Source organism: Pseudomyrmex gracilis, unplaced genomic scaffold, assembly GCF_002006095.1.
Source record: "Pseudomyrmex gracilis isolate BER0280 unplaced genomic scaffold, ASM200609v1 scaffold_29, whole genome shotgun sequence".
NCBI classification, from domain to species: Eukaryota; Metazoa; Arthropoda; class Insecta; order Hymenoptera; family Formicidae; genus Pseudomyrmex; species Pseudomyrmex gracilis.
In genome coordinates this window covers 62,226-82,038 of record NW_018020613.1, presented here as the reverse complement: position 1 = coordinate 82,038, position 19,813 = coordinate 62,226, and the positions used below count along the sequence as shown (strand labels likewise).

The following is a 19,813-nucleotide window of genomic DNA, read 5'->3' as shown; positions in this document are numbered from 1 at the left end:
ATCAATCCGACAATGTGTTGCCTACGGCGCATCTCCGCACTGAACTTCCCTCTTCTTTCCAGATTCCAACCCCCGTTTTCTCTTATTCCTTTCATTCCGATTCTCCTCTTCGTCTCCGTGTAGAGCGTGCCACCCCCTTTTCCACCCTATATGTATCCTGCGCTTCCTTTTCCACTTCTCCTCCAAGTTTCATCCAACTTTTTCCAACCCCAACCCGCCGCGCACGACGAGCCAACGACGACGCTACCCGCGACATACGCTATATATATCTCGCGTGCGTGGTTTCTACCTTCTTTCTTTCTCTTTTTTTCTTTCTCTTTTTCTTTTTTTTCTCCTCTTTCCTCTCCCCTTACCTTCTTCTTTCTTCTCTGTTTGCTTCTCGTCCTGGGGATGCACACTACTCTAATGTAATAGCAATTCGCAAAACGTCCGTCTAGGAGTGATGCAAACTTTGAAATAGAACGATATATGTTTGCAATGCTGTCTCCTAACAATAACTAACATTAAAATATATAATTTGGAATTGGCTAACTCTCCAGTTTTAATGGGTCGCATATATATGCGCGAACACGCGTTGCAAGATTTTGTAAAATGTTCAAAAAGATACACACACATACAATCACATACTTGCATCAAAAATAAAATATCATAATTTGAAGATGATATTTGTGCATATGTTGGTACCAACTTCTATTTCGTATAATTCTCAACACAGCATCCCGATATCGGAGACACTCCGATCTCATTTTATACGCGTTTAACAACTTCCCATTAAATACACATGAATTCAATTTAAAATCAATCGCAAAACTCGCGTTAAAACTTTATGCGCCAAGTTTTCTAAAAGTATACAAGTACCTGCTGCAACATTCAAGACCATTTTGTTAATCAATTTTTCTCTAATGATGAAGATTCCCTTAAAAGCACTTTACGCGCTTGACGAATATAACAATAACAATCCAAGAGAAAGTACGTATGTATGTGAATGAAATTACCAAGCAAAAATAACTTTTTGCAATGAGATACGACACCATCGTCAGACGGAATCTCGGACTCCAAACATTCTTCAAGAGATAAATCGCGGGCTCATGGGGAATGAAATGTGTGAAAATGTCGCAACACGCAAAGCGCACATGTCTCTTTGTAATGAAATAAAACCGTGAGATAATAATTGGACATCGATTCCAAATTTGATCAAAAGGGGTGTAGAGTTTGTAAAATCAATATTTTTGCGTGACGAAATTTTCCCGTCCGAATTATCATATAATGCAGCAGAACTTTGCGAGTTCAACTACATGTGTTACGCGAAAAAGAAGAGAAGAGAACGGGATCGGGCAATGTACATGCTTTAAGCAGTGGAACGTTTCAATGGGAGAGAAAGAGAGTGTAAAACGGGGGTATGTGCGTACGGCCGGACGTCGCGACGCCTGCGTCAATCTACGATTCATTGCCCTGGCAACGGCCGATGCTTGAACTGTTCTCCCGTGTATCAAAATCCTAAAGCGTAATCACTTTTATACATATATATTTATATAGGAAATAAAATTTGATATTTAAGACTCCCGCGCGGATACTTCTCGCGAAATTCTCGAAATGTAACGTCACGTAATGTCAGAAGCAAAAAAATGTATGTCTCACAAGTTACTCGATTTACATTTAAATAAAACTTGTTCTTATAAATCCACTTTTATCGAAAAAGCGTTCGTTGTATTTGTGTTATTAATATTTGATATTTGTACAGATGTAAAATTGTCTGCGCTATTTGTTACTCGGATACGTTATCACCGTTTTTCTCTATTTTTATTTCTTTCTTTTCGCGAAATGCTGAGTGAAAGGATAACAATATAGTATATATAGTGAAAGGTAGAGAGCGATTGTAAAATAAGTCTGGAATGTCTCTAAAGCAAACACAAAACTTTTTAAATTCTCTGCTAATCTCTACCATTGGTAGATAATTTGAAAATATTTTAATTAATATAAATGATATATTAGTGCGTTTTGTTTTCAGTAAAAACATCTAAACGGTAGTGGTTGCACAACATTTTACTAACAAAGATTGCTAACAAAAATTTTAAAAAACGAATCGTCAACATAGTAAGAAACAGAACCAAATTGTAGACATAGCGTTTTATCCACTGGATTGTGAACATGCTATGTAGTTCATGTGCACAAAATGTGGCGCTTGTGGATGAGAATATTTTTGGAGAAAACATAAAATATGCAACTCACGTGCAACTCTAGTCGCTAGAATAAATCCAAGAAGCAATTATAATCTTATTAAAAATAATGTCTTTTTCTAGATAACAAAAAGTAATTTAGATAGAGACTTATGCAATTGATATATACATATTTCTAATTGATATATACTCCTAATTTGTTTTATTACAATATTAAAAATTATTGTACATAAGTATTCGTGTACATAACAAGTGTAAACAGAATTAATACACAGTAAAAATTACACACGTGAGAAGTTACAAGATTCAACTGCTTGATGTTAGCTGCCAATGTCAATACTTGCAATATATTTATAGGAAAATATATTTATAGGAAAATAATTACTACTTATATATGTATGCTTATGTTATGTTTATATTAATTATATTTTGGTTGCTCTGGTATAATGAAAACTTAATATTATGCTTGATAATAATTATTAATATTATGCTATGATAAAAATGCTGCAAACTATAGCATTTGTTATCGTTTTGCTGCTCCATCTGCATCCAATGCTGAGAAGAATTATTATAAAATTTGAATAAAAAATAAAACTAATAAACATTTTACATGTAAAAAAATGTGTTATGCATATACATAAAATGGCAAAATTTATATACTTACTTTTCCCATCACAAGCGACAATTTTTACTTTATCAACTATTGCAACCTCCTGAACTTCACGAAATTCAACATCATTCAACATAAAAGTCCATACATTATCACAAAATCTATATGTATTTAATTTTCCAGCCTATAATAAACAAATATTTAGTTTTTAAATATTTTTAGTTAATATAACTTAATCATGTGAAACTTATCTTAGACATGATTTACCTTGAATGTCAGTCTGGATTTAACTCTTGATGCAAGAGCTTGATTAATAGATTTATCAAATTGTAACAATACTTTTAGCGAAAGCTGTTGTGTAATTTGTCCATACTGCAATACACACACATAGATGTACTCAATAGAAAAATTGATATTGGTTAAATCATCCCAACCTATTATTACACAAGTATATTTACCTGAATCAATTCATCGAGACTTTCTTGCAACGTGTGCCCCAATGTGGTATTCCTATATAATTGGTAATTAGACATTTTTCTACGATGTATGAATAAACCGTATGGATATGTAAGTCTAGATTACAGAAACAGAGTTTACATAGTATCAACAAACGTGGAATCGTTTATTCAGCACACGCATCTTGGCCACTATGGGTCTCTAGTTACCAGTGTTTGCAGCGGCCTCATCTAACCGGCGAACCTAGCTAGTTACTAAAGATCAGTAACGTGATTTGTCAGTTCTGGGGCTTTTGTGAATATACACTTGTAAACTGATCATGACTGTATTCTGTACACTCGTATCGTACCGACAATTGTCGGTTCGAGACGTGTGTTGCGCAGATATTCATATCCTGAAATAACTGCGCAACGCGACACTAAATCGACGATTGTCGGTATGAGCGGTATAAGTGTGTAAAATGCATGAGTCCGATATGAGCATTGTGGACATTGGCCACCGGCTTTTAACACCACATCATTGATTCTCACAAATGCGTCTTAATCTTACTGCTAAAAAGTATACTGTATTTATATGTGACTGTGAAATATATTATGTATATCAATAACGTATATGTATGTTGTATATACATGTGCAACATGCATACATATATACGTGCAGTGCGTGATTTTTAATTTCTTAGCCGTTCGTAATGACGTAGTTATGAATGAAACTGTCTTCAAAAACATCCAGATTGAAATAAAATAAACAATGGATGCTTTAGGCGTATTAATTGTGATAGCTCTGATACACTGTTCGTTATTCTTTTTTGATACACTTTTTAAGGTAAGGTACTTAATGTTTATATGTTGTTTTCTCTTTTAGACAATGTCACACAAAATTTCACTTTATATTCATTCAGTGCTCTAATATATGAAGATTATATATGATTTTATGTATATTCATCTATTTATATAAACATATAAAAGATCATGAAATATTTAATTCAGACTATTTGCTTTTCAGTCCTGTTCACATTTTCCATATCTGTATTTTTTGGAAAACACTGGTTTAGAAGTCCAGATATTTCGAATAAAGTGGTTTACAACTGCTTTCAATCGCAAAATAATAAAATGGGGAATGGATCGCTCAAGATTTTGGACTGCTTGGTTCAGTGCTGGTGCTATAATAAGCATCATACTTCTGCCAATAGCTACTTGTATTATATTGAAGATGACATTTAATATGTGGCTGGCTGGATCTTCAGACAATATTAATTCAGGGGCTGTGTTAGAACCTATGGTATAACTTTGAAGGAAATAGATGTATATTTCAAGAAATTTTTTTAAATTTGTAAGATATGCAAACATGAAATTATTTGGATCTTTAAATAGAAAATATTTTCTTAGTTTATGCATGTTTTTTACACTGTTATTATTTTATTTTTATTAGTCTGTATATTTTCCAGTTACCAGGTGTGGATGTTCCATTCAATGAGATTGGCTATTACATAGTAACATTAGCAATATGCAGTATAGTCCATGAATTAGGACATGCCCTTGCTGCAGCAAGAGAAGATGTACAGCTGTTTGGTTTAGGAATGTTGATTATTTTCATAATTCCAATAGCTTATGTACACTTAAGCAATGAACAACTAGTCTCATTGCCACTGAGAAATCAGTTACGTGTCACATGCGCAGGCATTTGGCATAATATTATTCTTGCTACAGTAGCTGCAGCAATTCTTGTATTTTCTACATGGCTATGGTCACCACTTTACAATCTTGGTTCTGGAGTTTATGTAAAAACTATTTTGCCAGTGAGTGATGAAAGTATATACCAGGTATATTATTATTATTGTTCGATGATTTATTTCTCTTATTTGTAGGATTCACCTTTATTAGGACCAGCTGGTCTCTTGGAACATGATGTTATATACAAGTTAAATGATTGTCCTGTAAGTAATAGTGAAGACTGGCATGACTGCATATTGCATGCAGTGCAACATCCAGCTCTTGGTTATTGTGTCAAACAATCATTCATCCAGGTAATACTGTTGTTAACATTTTTATAAAAGTTGGAATTGTTAAATTGCATAAAAAAACGTGTTAAAAATATTTTTTATACACATTTTATCTTGAACGATATCGCCAGGATTATGATGAGTCAGTACCAGCTAAACAGAAGACTAACGGTATTGTGAATTGTTGTACAACCGACAGCGAAACAAGTGGCAGTTTGTGTTTTGAATATATTGAAGGGCCGCAAGCTGCTCCTCTTCATTTACCTCCACATTCTTGCCTTCCAGCAAGGACAATGATTAATCAATCACATAATTTTTGTCAAGCTAGTCACGAATGTTTATCTCAAGATACTCATTGTATGAGACCCTCATTAGATAATGTAACAAAGGTAAGCAACACATAATAAATTCTTTTGTAAAATTGTGTATTATTAAAATTTATCTTTTATGAAAAATTTTCTATCGATAATTTTTATATCTCTTGTCTTTTATCTTTTAGATTGTACAAATAAAGAGAAAAGAAGGTAAGGACGTGTTATTTTTTGGCTATCCGCCAGAAATTTACAGATCCGTTGACATATCGGATTGGGTGCCAAAATACGCTTTTGTATATCCTAATTTGCCCGAATCGTTAACATTACTTTGCAAATATATTACAGTATTTTCGGCAGCATTAGCGATTATTAATGTTGTACCCTGCTTCTTTCTGGACGGTCAACATATTATAAATATAATTGTACTTTATTTACTGAATTTCATGCCGCATAATAAAAATACGAGAGAAGCTGCTGTGATTATAATAACATGCATAGGCACAATACTTCTTACATTAAATATAATGTATTTACTTGTTAATAAATTGCTTTAGACATTAACGTGTAGACTTGTAGTAGGAAGAAATCTGAAAATAACCTTGAACTTATTTTACGTGTTCCCATCCAAGATTTTTCGTCTCCGAATTCTAATGTTTATATTTTGTGCACATAAACTACACTAACCAATCCTCCCATTAAATAAAAATATTTTACCAATTGATTTGGTTTTATGCTATGTGCACGAGTTATTTGGTTCCATTTCGCGTATCCCCCCATGTGTTTATAATTTTACACATTTCACCATATTTATGTAAAGATAAACAAAAGAAAATTGTGTCTCAATATATGAATATCTTCTTTTGCGCCATTGGAAATCAGTGCGACTGATATATACGGACATTACGCAAGCAATATATAAAAATTGTTCCTTTTAGCTACATTTGTGAGTGTATATATACATATGTAATTTTATAGAAAATATATATAAATAAATTCTTTACATGTAGACTCAGCATTAATAAAAGTAATAAAATCTCGTAAAAAAGAAGTGAAGAAATAAGTTTCAAGTCTATAATTTGCTTTGATACTTTACAATACAATAAAATAAAACTAGACAAAATTTATAATACAGATAAAAAGAAGTAGCTAAAAAGAACAAGTGATAAAGTTTGATTTTGTGACTCATGTTTGTGCGGTCCCTTCGTTGTCCATCGATGTATCTTCTTCTGAAATCCTCAGTCTCCCTCGAAAGTGGTCTTTACATCGTCCCATGTAGTCGTAGTACTTTTTCACTCGCGACGCGGAGAAGACGCGAAATATACACACACACAAAATATAAACACGTTCGTCAATTAAAAATTTTACTAAAGTCCAAACACTTTTACATTTTTCTAAGGTCCACACTTTAATCACTATACCAGATAATTTACTACGATATAAAAATTCGGCAAAACGCGGATAATAAAAACTACTTTTATAACGGAACGAATGCTTCGGTTTATTTGGAGACTGAAATTATATGCTGAATGTTTTACAATTAACAACAATAAAATTCTATACGCGATTCGCACTGATTTCACACTACTAGAAAACCCTAAAATGTACATACCGAGCGCTGGCCACCTTCTGCTACAACACCACTCTGTAAAAAAATACAATTTTCTTATTGTTAGATGTAAAAACAAATAATTTTCTACTACTGTAAATATCAAGTGTAAAAGTTTTTTTAATATCATGAAATATGTGATTTCAATAAGAATAAGAAATAATTAAGAAAAGTAATAATTTAATGTTCATAAAACGTTAAATTTAATGGCTATAAAACACACACGCGTACCTTCGTGCCAGCACCCGATTTTCCGAACCAGCTTCTCCCAAATCAGCTCCGGTGTTGCAAATATCTCGGAAAATCTGCATAACAATCCTGAAACAACGAATAAAAGAACATAAGTAAGAAAGTAAAATACAAATTCATTATGTTTAAAAATTTTAAGACTCATCGATTACCGTTACTATAGCGAGTGCGTGATGTTAATTACATATCAACGAGAACGTCCGATACTTCACGACATTCATTTATTTACGCGCGAGACAATAATAATCGCGAAAAATGCGAATTAATTCGAATGAAGTCTTTCTCGCGTCGGCCATTTCGTTCCGTCTCGCGGGAGCATAAACGGCCGAAACAATTTCATCATAATACTCGCCAATTAACATTACCAGTGAGTGCGCAACGTTAATTATGTATCACTGCGAACGCCCGACACTTTGCGACACACACGTACTACCGATATTTGCGCGAGAGACAACAATAATCGCGAAAAATACGAGACGAATTTAAGAGAAGTTCTGCTACGCGTCGCGCGCCCGCCACAACAAGCCCGTTAATCTCAGTTTATCGAAGCGCGCGAATTTCGAGAATCGAAATTTCGAGAATCGAAGTATCGAATCGATGCGCGCGCGGCAGAGCGCACTTTCGATTATATACGAATTAATAAGTGTCTCTATTTTTATCTTATTATCACAATGATTGCGTTTGGCGGACTCGACAGTTGAGTTTCATTGCTTTGCACTTACTGATTGGTGTATTTATTTAGATCTAATATAGATATAAAAGTTATTGCGCCAATCATATAGGCAAGAAACGCAAAGCGATGTTTCAAATTTGAATTTGTTGAACGCGACCAATGCTTCGCCGTGTAACGAAGATTAATAGCGCCTTCGTTTTCCAAGTGGCAGAAAAGTGAAACATACAAATGAGACAGTCACAATAGACGGTGAAAAGAATGAGACGGAATAAGTCGGCGCAAATTGACGTTTATCAATTGCTTCAGGAGAGATTCAACTCGTACCGTACCTGGTGTGAAAACGCTACCAGGATAGTCATCACTGAAGATATTTTGCTTGACTGGAGAAAGGTTTGTGAGTAATAGCCGTATTTTACATATTCCAGTCTAAATAAATAATCAAAAAGCAAACGGATATTACGAGAGATGGAGGATTTGAAAATTACTACTGGGAGACACATCGGTAAGAAACACGCAATTTCAACATGAAAATATTATATAATATACGGCTTTATTTTCTTTCAATATCATTAATAATAAGATATAATACGTATGAATTTGCCGGACAACAATATGAGCCGACGTCGACATATAGCTGGTCGTATTTTTCTTTATTGTCGATAATCATCAAATGGACGTTGCACATATCAAACTTACGCGATCATCAGCGAGCGATCTTAAGTACGTGTTTATGTAATGTGTATGTTTGTGTGTATAATTACGTATATAAATATTAGATATATATTGAAAAATTCAGAAATTTGATTTAAGTGGCCGAGAAAATTATCATTAAGTTAACGCTCATAAACAAACAGTCATGTTGTTATAAACTAGTATAATACAATATGGTAAATGTGTAGCGTAAAGGCACTTAATTGATTTATTTGGCGCTCATCTTCTTTTACATATTTCGTCTTTTTTCTCTCTCTCTCTCTCTCTCTCTCTTTCTTTCTTTTTCTCTCATTCTCTCTTCTCCGTTTTTGTCTTTATCGCTCTCTTCCTTCTCTTCTTTCGCATCTTTGTATTTCGTAATGGACGTAGTGTAATTCGAAACTTAACCGTGTATATAGAAAGAAACATAAAAGAGGAAGAAAAGAGTCACAAAGATAGTAGTGCTGGTAGTTGTGATCAATTCTTGGCACGATATATTTAGAAACATTTGCGATGAACGATACCAGGACCGGACTCGTCGTATTCCTGCTTGGAGATCCACATCTGTTGGAAGGTGGACAGGGAAGCCAGGATGGAACCACCGATCCATACGGAATATTTTCTTTCAGGTGGAGCAATGATCTTGATTTTAATAGTCGAGGGAGCGAGGGCGGTGATTTCTTTCTGCATACGATCGGCAATACCGGGATACATGGTGGTACCACCAGACAGGACAGTGTTGGCGTACAGATCCTTACGGATATCGACGTCGCACTTCATGATGGAGTTGTAGACGGTCTCGTGAATACCGCAGGATTCCATACCCAGGAAGGAAGGTTGGAAGAGAGCTTCTGGGCAGCGGAACCTCTCGTTACCGATAGTGATGACTTGACCATCAGGCAACTCGTAGCTCTTTTCGAGAGAAGTGCTGGCGGCAGCGGTTGCCATTTCCTGTTCGAAGTCCAAGGCGACATAGCACAGTTTCTCCTTGATGTCGCGGACGATTTCTCGCTCAGCCGTGGTGGTGAAGCTGTAGCCTCTTTCGGTCAGGATCTTCATGAGATAGTCGGTGAGATCGCGACCGGCCAAATCCAGACGAAGAATGGCATGAGGAAGGGCGTAACCTTCATAGATCGGCACGGTGTGAGAAACACCGTCACCGGAATCCAAGACGATACCGGTGGTACGACCGGAAGCGTACAGTGAGAGGACGGCCTGGATGGCGACATACATGGCGGGGCTGTTGAAGGTTTCGAACATGATCTGCGTCATTTTTTCACGGTTAGCTTTCGGATTAAGGGGTGCTTCGGTAAGAAGAACAGGATGTTCTTCAGGAGCGACTCGCAATTCATTGTAGAAAGTATGATGCCAAATTTTTTCCATATCGTCCCAATTGGTGATAATACCGTGTTCTATAGGATACTTTAATGTTAATATACCTCTCTTGCTTTGCGCCTCGTCACCAACATAGCTGTCTTTTTGACCCATACCGACCATCACACCCTGCAAAGAACGAAATTTTACGTAAGCGGGATAGTACGTTTTTCTTTGCTCAAACCAAGAAGACGAAGGATATTCGTTTTAACTAAGTTAATGAACTTTTAGAACTACAATATTGAGTTAGTCTTTAATAGATTCGAAAATGGGAATGTAAATAAAAATATAAAATAATAAATTTTATGTAACTGATAGATTTATGAAAACAAACTTATACACGGACAAACCTGATGACGAGGGCGACCAACAATGCTAGGAAACACGGCACGCGGCGCATCGTCTCCGGCAAATCCGGCCTTGCACATACCGGATCCATTGTCCACGACTAGTGCCGCAACATCATCGTCACACATCTTGGTCGGCTTTTAATATTATTATCTGCGGAAATGAGATATGTAAAGAAGTATTTCGGCATAAGGTATTGGTAATTATTATACGATTAGTTATTATAAAAACAAAATATCGTTAATAAATATTTTCAGATCCACAAGTTAATTTAAGAAATAATATATAAAATATTAAAAACTTTTCCGCATTTCTTAAAATATGAAAAGTATATCGAGTTTTATTTCTAAAATAAGTAGTGCAGTAGTGTTAATTAACTATGTAACTATCACTATTTTTACGTCCACTATGATGCATTCATCAGAAACACTACTTCACTTTATATTTAATTACGCAAGCCCTTCTCGGTTCATTTTGCACAGTTTCTTTCAAGGATTTTTGGAATATTATCTGATCAACTTTTCACCGCTCTTGTACTCACAACTAAAAACTCACTTAATTAACTTGAGCACTATTTATCCTAATAACACTACATATGATCGAATAATAAAAATCCTGGTGAAATTTTTGCGATTGCGAAAATTTCTTGGACGAAGAAGACCTTGATTCGAAGAAAATTCTTGAACGTGGTGCGTGTGAGCCGAGGAAGTAGTCGCGTTTTGTTGAAATCAACAGCACGATGAATTTTACCGTAAACTGATATAAGAGCCGAGGGCGAGATCGACGATGGTCGTTCAAGGGTCGCGTGTATGTCGTGCAAGAGACCGGCGAGAGCAGCGAGTGGCGCACCGTCGACTCCGTGGGGTCCCTTTATCCATATCGGTCTGCGGCCGAAAATAGCGGTCCGCCCCTTACATGGAAATCTGCTGTCCGCGTTAAACATCGGGCCGGGAGTCCGCGCCGCCCATTAGAATCAACCTAGTCCTTAGTTCGCCCTAAAGAGAATAGCGCCAGTAGAGGGAGAGATAGAGGAAAACGGAGAGTGCTTGCGACAACGACGAGGTGGTGGCCAGCGGTCCCCGGGTCCAAATAAGGACTCGTTACGTGCCAGGGCCGTCGGATGTCGTTGTGAGCCTCGGCAAAGGGATGCAAATCCAAAGAAATCTTGAAAGATGAAGATTGGAAAAATGAACAAGAATTACACTGTAGAATCCTGTGACAAAAGAGGAAATAAAATTAAAAAAAAACATACACAAAAAAGTTCTAAAAGATATTCAAGCAACAATTACAGAAAACAAATTTCAGAATATTAACTTTTTGAAAAACAAGTCGAAAAAATAAATTGACGGTATAAGATTTGAAAATATTTAATTAAAAAAATAGAACTTGTTATAAAATTGAACTTTAGAAGATTAGAAAATCTTTTCGGTATATTAATTCTTGAAAAAAACTTTTTTTATCTTTGCGTTTTTGGTGATCATTATTACCTTGACCAATTTTGTTCTTGAAACATCAGTAATGTAATGCAATATTTAATTAAATCGGTTTGCAAAAAAACCAATTGCCCGTGCATTAGCAGAAACGATCTTATTCACTAATTGCAGTTTGTAATTTGCTATAATTGGCAGACGCACAGGGCGACTATTTTGCTCGAGCCATCGCGAAAATCCCCTCTACCTTTTTGCATCGCCAGTAAAGATACTGGTACCGGTAGCTAGTGCTGATTCACATTGCCGAGTTTCAACCCTGAAAGGGTGCATCCTTTTGTCGAAGGTCTCTCGTTCGCATTACTACGATCGCAATAATCTCGCAAGATGTAAGTGTAAAAATTCTAATTGGATGTTCTCATCAGATGAGGTAAACGTTTTCATTACTTTTCCTTTGAAAAACCTCAAGTAGATAACTTGAAAAAACTTAAGTAGAAAAAGTAATGACATCGATTAAACAAACTTTAAGGATACACATATCTTGTGTACCTCGACTAATCTCAATTTATCGGCAAAAAACTCGATTGCATGTTTCATATGTAACAACCTATCTTGTGTATAATTTGACACACAGTTATTATTTTATAACAACTATACACAAATATATAATAACCGCACATATAGTTGTTATTTTGCGTTGAACTTTTGAACTTTAAATGTATATAATTGACAAAATGTAGTCACCTTTCCCTAGTTGTATTTCTGGTCAGACAATAAAATTTTAATCTATAATTATACTGTCAAAAAGACACACAATACATGCGTAATATTAAAATATGTTTATAGATTTTGGAGTATTGCCAGATATGAGAGATATCCTCGGTCAAGTTTTATGTAATATCGGCCGTGCTATCTTCATGTTTTATGTAATATCATCGCGTTTGTTATGGTTGCTAATATGATACTACACTTATTTACATACACATCTTTCTGCAAATCTATACATAAAGTGCCAAAAAAAGAGCTCAAAAACCACGTAGCTGTATGTGAACAAGATTAGAAACACTGATATCAAATTACATTTATCAATCAATACAACACGACATTATTTATAGATTGTGCTTTTCTTTAATGAACGGTTACCGAATAAATCCGAAATAATACTTCGCACATCTTCTACATATCAATTTTTTTACGTACAGTTTTATAGTGATCTTAATTTTAATACTATTTATAAAACGTAAACTTTTATACACACTTTTATAGAAATTTTATAAACGCATATTTAATTATAAGGTTTAATATTGATGTTTTTCTGAACTTGATAATCTGTTAAACCGTGAAATTAACAAATTATCCTTTGCCGTTAAACTCACTTTACTAATTAGTTAATTATACATATATATACATATATGTGTATATATATATATTAGACTAATTGTACTATTTAATTATAAATGCATATAATTTCTTTTAATACGAGAAGTATTACTCTACTTACTACTCATTCAAATATAAGGGTATCAAAAAATGAAACATTATGAATTAAACGGATTTAAGAATACAAGATTGATTTATTCCATAGACGTAAACTTATATACAAAAGATGACGTATATGTGTGATAGTCGTTGGAAAAAGACTCGCCGCCACGGACCGATAATAACGACAATAAATTGTATTCGACTAAGGGAGACCCAACTAGACGAAGCAATGCGGCAGTGATCGGTACATCTTAGGGAAAGGTGTAGCAATAATAACGATAATAATAGTGAATAGCATCGAGCGTAATTGCTTAGAAGCACTTGCGGTGGACGATGCCGGGACCGGACTCGTCGTACTCCTGTTTGGAGATCCACATCTGTTGGAAGGTGGACAGGGAAGCCAGGATGGAACCACCGATCCATACGGAGTACTTCCTCTCGGGTGGAGCAATGATCTTGATCTTGATGGTCGAGGGAGCAAGAGCAGTGATTTCCTTTTGCATACGATCGGCAATACCGGGATACATGGTGGTACCTCCGGACAGAACGTTGTTGGCGTACAGATCCTTACGGATATCGACGTCGCACTTCATGATGGAGTTGTAGACGGTCTCGTGAATACCGCAGGATTCCATACCCAGGAAGGAAGGTTGGAAGAGAGCTTCGGGCGTACGGAACCTTTCGTTACCAATGGTAATGACTTGACCATCAGGCAACTCGTAGCTCTTCTCGAGAGATGTGCTAGCGGCAGCGGTAGCCATTTCCTGTTCGAAGTCCAAAGCGACATAGCACAGTTTCTCCTTGATATCGCGGACAATTTCTCGCTCAGCCGTGGTGGTGAAGCTGTAGCCTCTCTCAGTCAGGATCTTCATGAGATAGTCGGTAAGATCGCGACCGGCCAAATCCAGACGGAGGATAGCATGAGGAAGAGCGTAACCTTCGTAGATGGGTACGGTGTGAGAAACACCGTCACCGGAATCCAAGACGATACCGGTGGTACGACCGGAAGCGTACAGTGAAAGGACGGCTTGGATGGCGACATACATGGCGGGGCTGTTGAAGGTTTCGAACATGATCTGCGTCATCTTTTCACGATTAGCTTTTGGGTTGAGGGGCGCTTCTGTGAGTAGAACAGGATGTTCTTCAGGAGCGACTCGAAGTTCATTGTAGAAAGTGTGATGCCAAATCTTCTCCATATCATCCCAGTTGGTGATAATACCGTGCTCGATCGGGTATTTCAATGTCAGGATACCTCTCTTGCTCTGAGCTTCGTCACCCACGTAGCTGTCTTTCTGACCCATACCGACCATCACACCCTGATGTCTAGGGCGACCGACGATCGAGGGGAAGACGGCGCGAGGAGCGTCGTCTCCGGCGAAACCGGCTTTGCACATGCCGGAACCATTGTCTACAACAAGGGCAGCTACTTCGTCGTCACACATTGTGGCTTTTCTTCGGGTTTAACTCTCTGCAATAATCGTGATGTTTCTGTTATCTTTGCTAATAATCTAGATAATAATTGCGTAAAAAGTTTATTTCTATTTGTAGTTTTGATATCACTAATTTAAATTTTGACTAATATTCTTTTGTTCAGTAATAACCGAGTTTTATCAATAACATACAAAAACTAATTTAAAAATAATTTTGCCAATGTTATATATTTATAAATAGTATTGCTTTTTTTATGTAAATAATAATAATGTTAAGATAAGAAGATATAGTGAAAGTATATAATTTACGCCAAATCTGCGTGAAGAGAATACAAATTTTTATTGTTTTATTTTATTATCAAATAAAACGCATACAAGCTTGAGTATATTAACTTCGAGAGAACACTTAAATTATTTAAAATTATTTAAAAACGTTTTCTAAAAGGAGAACAAAGATAGGAAGCATTTAAAAACTTTTAAAAAACGTTAGAAATAAGTTATCGAAAATATATAATTTATATATTTGATAATAGACATGAATTTCGCAGGTTCTTCGATAAAATTCCCAGGCGGACATTGCGCGAAGCTAGAATTGACCCAGTTGCCTATAAAGCGATAGGCAAAGCAGCCCCAGCGTCTCGGCGCTATTTTCGCTCGACGCGTCGCTAACTTTAGACGTACGGCGGACGCTCCCTAATAAGTTCAAGCGACGATTATGGTGGCTGACGCCGCCGCCGCCGCCGTCGCCGCCGCAGCCGAAGACGACGACGACGACGACGGGTAAAACATAACGCCCCGCCGCGAGGCCAACGGTGAGCATGCCAAAATTATGTCTGCTCGCGGAAAAGGACTAACGTGTCTGCACGGCCGTAGACCTCGGCTATGCGTCTATGAACGCGACCATAAAGGGATCACTCGTTCTGCACTACGCGCTGCTTTTATGATCAGCAACTGTATTAATATTAATACATTAGTATTAACATTAATACAAATTTTGAACTTGCTCTTGTTAGTTTTAGTTCTAATTCTTAAAAGCATTATAACTAAAACTAAAGGTTATTAAACAAAGTTTAAAATTAAAGAGTATTAAGAAAATTAATCTTTAGAAGAGTAATTTTAGAAATGATCTTATTATAGGAGAATAGAAATAGAGAAAGTGCGCGTTCCGCAAGAGTGAGATCCTTTTATGGACATTGAAAGATCGGTGAACTTTGTCTACTTACATGTACTTCACACAATTTGTAACTTTTATAGTTTGTCAGATAAATTTAAAGCGAGTAAATTAAATGTTAAGTAATTTAAAACACGTTTTTAAATCATACTAATTTTGATAAAAATTTTTTATTTTAATTTTGATCTGATTAGTTGTTTATGTAATGCTTTCTGAAAATTTATATACTATTACTTTTAACTACTATAAAAATTGATACAATTAGAGAGAGAGAAATAGATAGATAGATAGATAGAAACAGATGTGTGTACTTTATATTCAAAAATTAAAATTAATTTGGAACAGGGGTTGCTTTTTGGCTTATCGAATGAAAGACGAATACAGCTATTCAACAATTATGTGAGCAGTTTGATGATGCGCCAAGAATCAATCTCAATGGATACAATGATACGCTGCGAACTTGAACTTCTTCCGAGAATTCGACAATGAATCGAACGCTTCTCTTAGGCAAGTATATATAATAACTTAAAAAATATAAACATGTTAGAAATAAAAATGTATAATCTTTAATATCGTAATTTATAAGCAACAGCTAAATTTTTCCAAACTCAATTCATTCAGATTTTATTTATGAATTAAAGAAAAATAATAAGAAATATATATGTTACTAATCTAAGTAATTAAGAACAGTTTAATTAAAAGTTAAGTGTCTTATCATCGACATTTAAAACTATTTTAATATCTTAAGTGGTTTAATTATATTATTTTAATATCTTTATTGATTTATTTTTATTTAAAAAATGAGTGAAAATGAACTAAAAACAAAACAAGCAAGAATGTTATGTTCTATAAATAATAATTAATTCATTCGTATAACAATAATCCATCCATTTATATATTCTAAACTTTGGAACTTTGGAACTTTAAAAATTACTTGATAAAGTTCGGAACTTATAAAACTTGAGAATACTGAATATATAAATAAAAATAGTAAAGTGTAAGCTGTTACTCTCTGTCTGGAACGAGATTCTTGATTGTCTCGGATAATCCTAATGGCGCAGCAGCGTTTATCACTTCGACTCGCAAGTCATATCAACAACACGTAAACTGTCTCGAGATAAGGCGACGCGGAAGCAAACGGAGCAACCCGTATTCCCGAGAGGAGAAAAGGACTCTGACGGAAATTCTTGCGGAAATACTACTGTGTCTACGTACCGTGCACGGGACAGAGGTGGAGCGGCGTCTGTGCCTCGGCGGCGTCGCGACGTCGATTATATGCTCTCGTCTCAACGCCCCCGCATTTTCGTAGGATGGTGCGTGTCCGACAGGCACGAAAAAGGCATCGCCTCGCGGGGCGTCGCAATGCTCGCCGAACTAGGCGGTCGCAGCCCCTAAGCGGATCGACGAAACACGCTTTGGAAATACTTCGCATTCCCACGTTACTTTCAAATACATACCGATCGCTTCGGCATTACGGTCCTCTCCGAGTTACTTAATTCTTGTCTTTGTAATAATTTCAGTCTTTGTATTGCGTTTCTGCACACGTACCGAGCAAAATATTTCATGTAAAAATATTCTCGTACGCTTGATTTGGACAGATCTGGTTTGGTTTTATGAAAGTAAACTTCACAGAAATGTGTTTGTTGAAAGACTCATGCAATATGTGTAAGCTTTCTTTATATCTTTTTTTAAACGTAGTTTTCTAAAATAGACATCGAGGTTTTTGGTATAGTTCATGAATTTTCTTCTTTCAAGATCTCACATTGTGTGTTCGGCATTTTAAATTCTAATTGTATATTTATTTTCTTATAATAAATTTAATTTCAAATCGCAATAATTTGTACATAACTTTCGTGTAGAAGTGTTTATTCAAACGAGTGCATTAAACACGTATGAATGACTAGGAGGCGGAAGAGATCGAGAAAGAAATAAGAATCAAGATACAGGCGAAAATATTTTGTGATTACGCGATGCGACCGAAATAAACTGAAGCTAGCTTCTTTGTGAGAGCTTTTATTGCGAAAATTCTCGTCCTTAAATATCACTAGAATCAAGATCCGCGCTTACGGATCCTTCTTACAAAAGACTTCTAGAAAGGATGTGATAACTGCAAGATAATAATAATTCTTGGAGTTTGGAGAGTAAATTCATAAGTTTCTTTGCGCGAATAATTAAGTTTAGCAAACTCGACTTTCGTGGAAGCAAAATTCTCATTACGCAGAGTTTGGCACGGAAAAGAGAAAAAATTACATAGTGGAAAATTGGTTTATAACAAGGGTTATAGTGTCATATTTTGGACCAAGGTTACTACTTACCGCGATTGCACACATGCACGTATCAATAAGGGCTATTTTGAAATTACGATCGCCGCTACTCCTCTGCGAAGACAAATTTGGACGCGAAATCGAAAGGATTATACTCCCAAAACGTTAAAACACTCAGCTAAAATTTCGTTTATTGTTATAAAGTTTGAGACAGATTGTGAAGTGAATAAGGCACAAGAGTTCTTTCTTTCATTCTCAACATTTATTTAAGTAAAATCTTAAAGAAGATGAAAAATAGAAAGAAATCTTTTTTACATATTCGCGTGAATTGACTTTAAATACTTATATCTAAAAAAGTTTTACTTCTCTCTTAATAAATGCATTTATGTTTGATAAAATAAAACCAACGTTTTTTAACAAATTTATTTTAAACTTTGCGTACTCTTGCTATATAATTAACATGTTTTTTGCAGTATAGAACGAAGATCTCTTAAGAAGAATTGAAGATTGAGGACGATCACAAGGAACTTGATAATGTTTCGCCAAGAAGATGCCAAGGAAATAGAAGAAATAATTCAAACACGGAGTTTATAAGGTAAATATATAAAAAAGATTGTATAACACTGGTAGTGTGATATTATGTGTATTTGAGTTTGACATCGTATAATAACATTATAGCGTATAATATTTACAAAATAAATTACAGTATAGAAGTATGTTGATAGAACTTAAAGTTGCTTGCTTTGATTAGCAAACTATATAGTCGTACATAATAGAACGTATAGATGATTAATTTCTATAACGGTGGTTAAAGACGTTCGCGCGACAGTAAAAGAGCACAACCTTCCTAAAGTAGTCTCGAAACTCGTTGACAAGCAAAAGCCGGCAAAATCCACGTTTTCTTCTGTCCATCCAAGAATGTCCCTTTCGTAATCGAAAGATGCATTTGGATTTTCTTTACGTGCATTTGAATTTTATACGTGCGAGGATTTTTTTGCTCAGCAACGTCCAGGCCACCATAGGCGAGGTCCTGCGACACGAAAACTCGCCAACCGCTACCTCGGCCGTGATGATACCGCCAAGTGAGTAATGACGTGATGTCACGTACAATTTTTAAGTGACAAGAGATGATTAGCCAAGTCGTCGTTGTTCACGCAACGACAAGCAAGACAATGACAATTTGATGAGATCCAATGACTGAAAGTCGATGATGGTGCTCTGATGATGTTTTTTCGTAGCAGCTTGATTGCTCGGAGCAGAACAACATATTGTTGCGTGTTCTCTTCGAGGTAGAAAGATGTTCTTTTGAAAAAAGCATCGTCGAATTGATGACTTAACGACGCATTTAGAAACATTTGCGGTGGACAATGCCGGGGCCGGACTCGTCATACTCCTGTTTGGAGATCCACATCTGTTGGAAGGTGGACAGGGAAGCCAGGATGGAACCACCGATCCATACGGAGTACTTCCTCTCGGGTGGAGCAATGATCTTGATCTTGATGGTCGAGGGAGCAAGAGCAGTGATTTCCTTTTGCATACG

At 35.9% G+C, this 19,813-nt stretch overlaps 4 protein-coding genes across 5 annotated transcripts in view; 1 reads left to right on the top strand and 3 right to left on the bottom strand.

The window, feature by feature from the left end:
* Positions 1–2,591: 2,591 nt before the first annotated feature.
* Positions 2,592–3,430, bottom strand: LOC109852415 (transcription initiation factor IIA subunit 2). The gene is made up of 4 exons (XM_020423554.1): positions 3,246–3,430; positions 3,055–3,159; positions 2,842–2,971; positions 2,592–2,732 (listed from the first exon to the last, which is right to left on the bottom strand). The coding sequence occupies exons 1-4, from the start codon at positions 3,318–3,320 to the stop codon at positions 2,701–2,703; spliced, it is 342 nt and encodes a 113-aa protein (XP_020279143.1). The 5' UTR covers positions 3,321–3,430; the 3' UTR covers positions 2,592–2,700.
* Positions 3,431–3,617: 187 nt separating this feature from the next.
* LOC109852414 (membrane-bound transcription factor site-2 protease) lies at positions 3,618–6,117 on the top strand. The gene is made up of 6 exons (XM_020423553.1): positions 3,618–4,068; positions 4,249–4,524; positions 4,691–5,041; positions 5,111–5,269; positions 5,377–5,634; positions 5,745–6,117. Exons 1-6 carry the CDS (start codon positions 3,994–3,996, stop codon positions 6,111–6,113), a joined length of 1,488 nt encoding a protein of 495 aa, XP_020279142.1. The 5' UTR covers positions 3,618–3,993; the 3' UTR covers positions 6,114–6,117.
* A 3,068-nt stretch (positions 6,118–9,185) lies between these two features.
* Positions 9,186–11,344, bottom strand: LOC109852449 (actin, muscle). The gene is made up of 3 exons (XM_020423619.1): positions 11,250–11,344; positions 10,502–10,652; positions 9,186–10,280 (listed from the first exon to the last, which is right to left on the bottom strand). The coding sequence occupies exons 2-3, from the start codon at positions 10,625–10,627 to the stop codon at positions 9,276–9,278; spliced, it is 1,131 nt and encodes a 376-aa protein (XP_020279208.1). The 5' UTR covers positions 10,628–10,652; positions 11,250–11,344; the 3' UTR covers positions 9,186–9,275.
* Positions 11,345–13,620: 2,276 nt separating this feature from the next.
* Positions 13,621–19,813, bottom strand: part of LOC109852450 (actin-5, muscle-specific) — a 13,412-nt gene continuing 7,219 nt past the window's right edge. The window contains exons 1-2 of one of the 2 annotated variants that reach the window (XM_020423621.1): positions 17,225–17,304; positions 13,621–14,876 (exon numbers count right to left, since the gene is read on the bottom strand). In XM_020423621.1, the coding sequence (XP_020279210.1) occupies positions 13,720–14,850 (1,131 nt within the window). In that variant the 5' untranslated portion in view covers positions 14,851–14,876; positions 17,225–17,304 and the 3' untranslated portion in view covers positions 13,621–13,719. Of the gene's footprint in view, positions 14,877–17,224; positions 17,305–19,813 lie in introns of those variants that run through there. The other variant, XM_020423622.1, reaches the window with a different exon arrangement.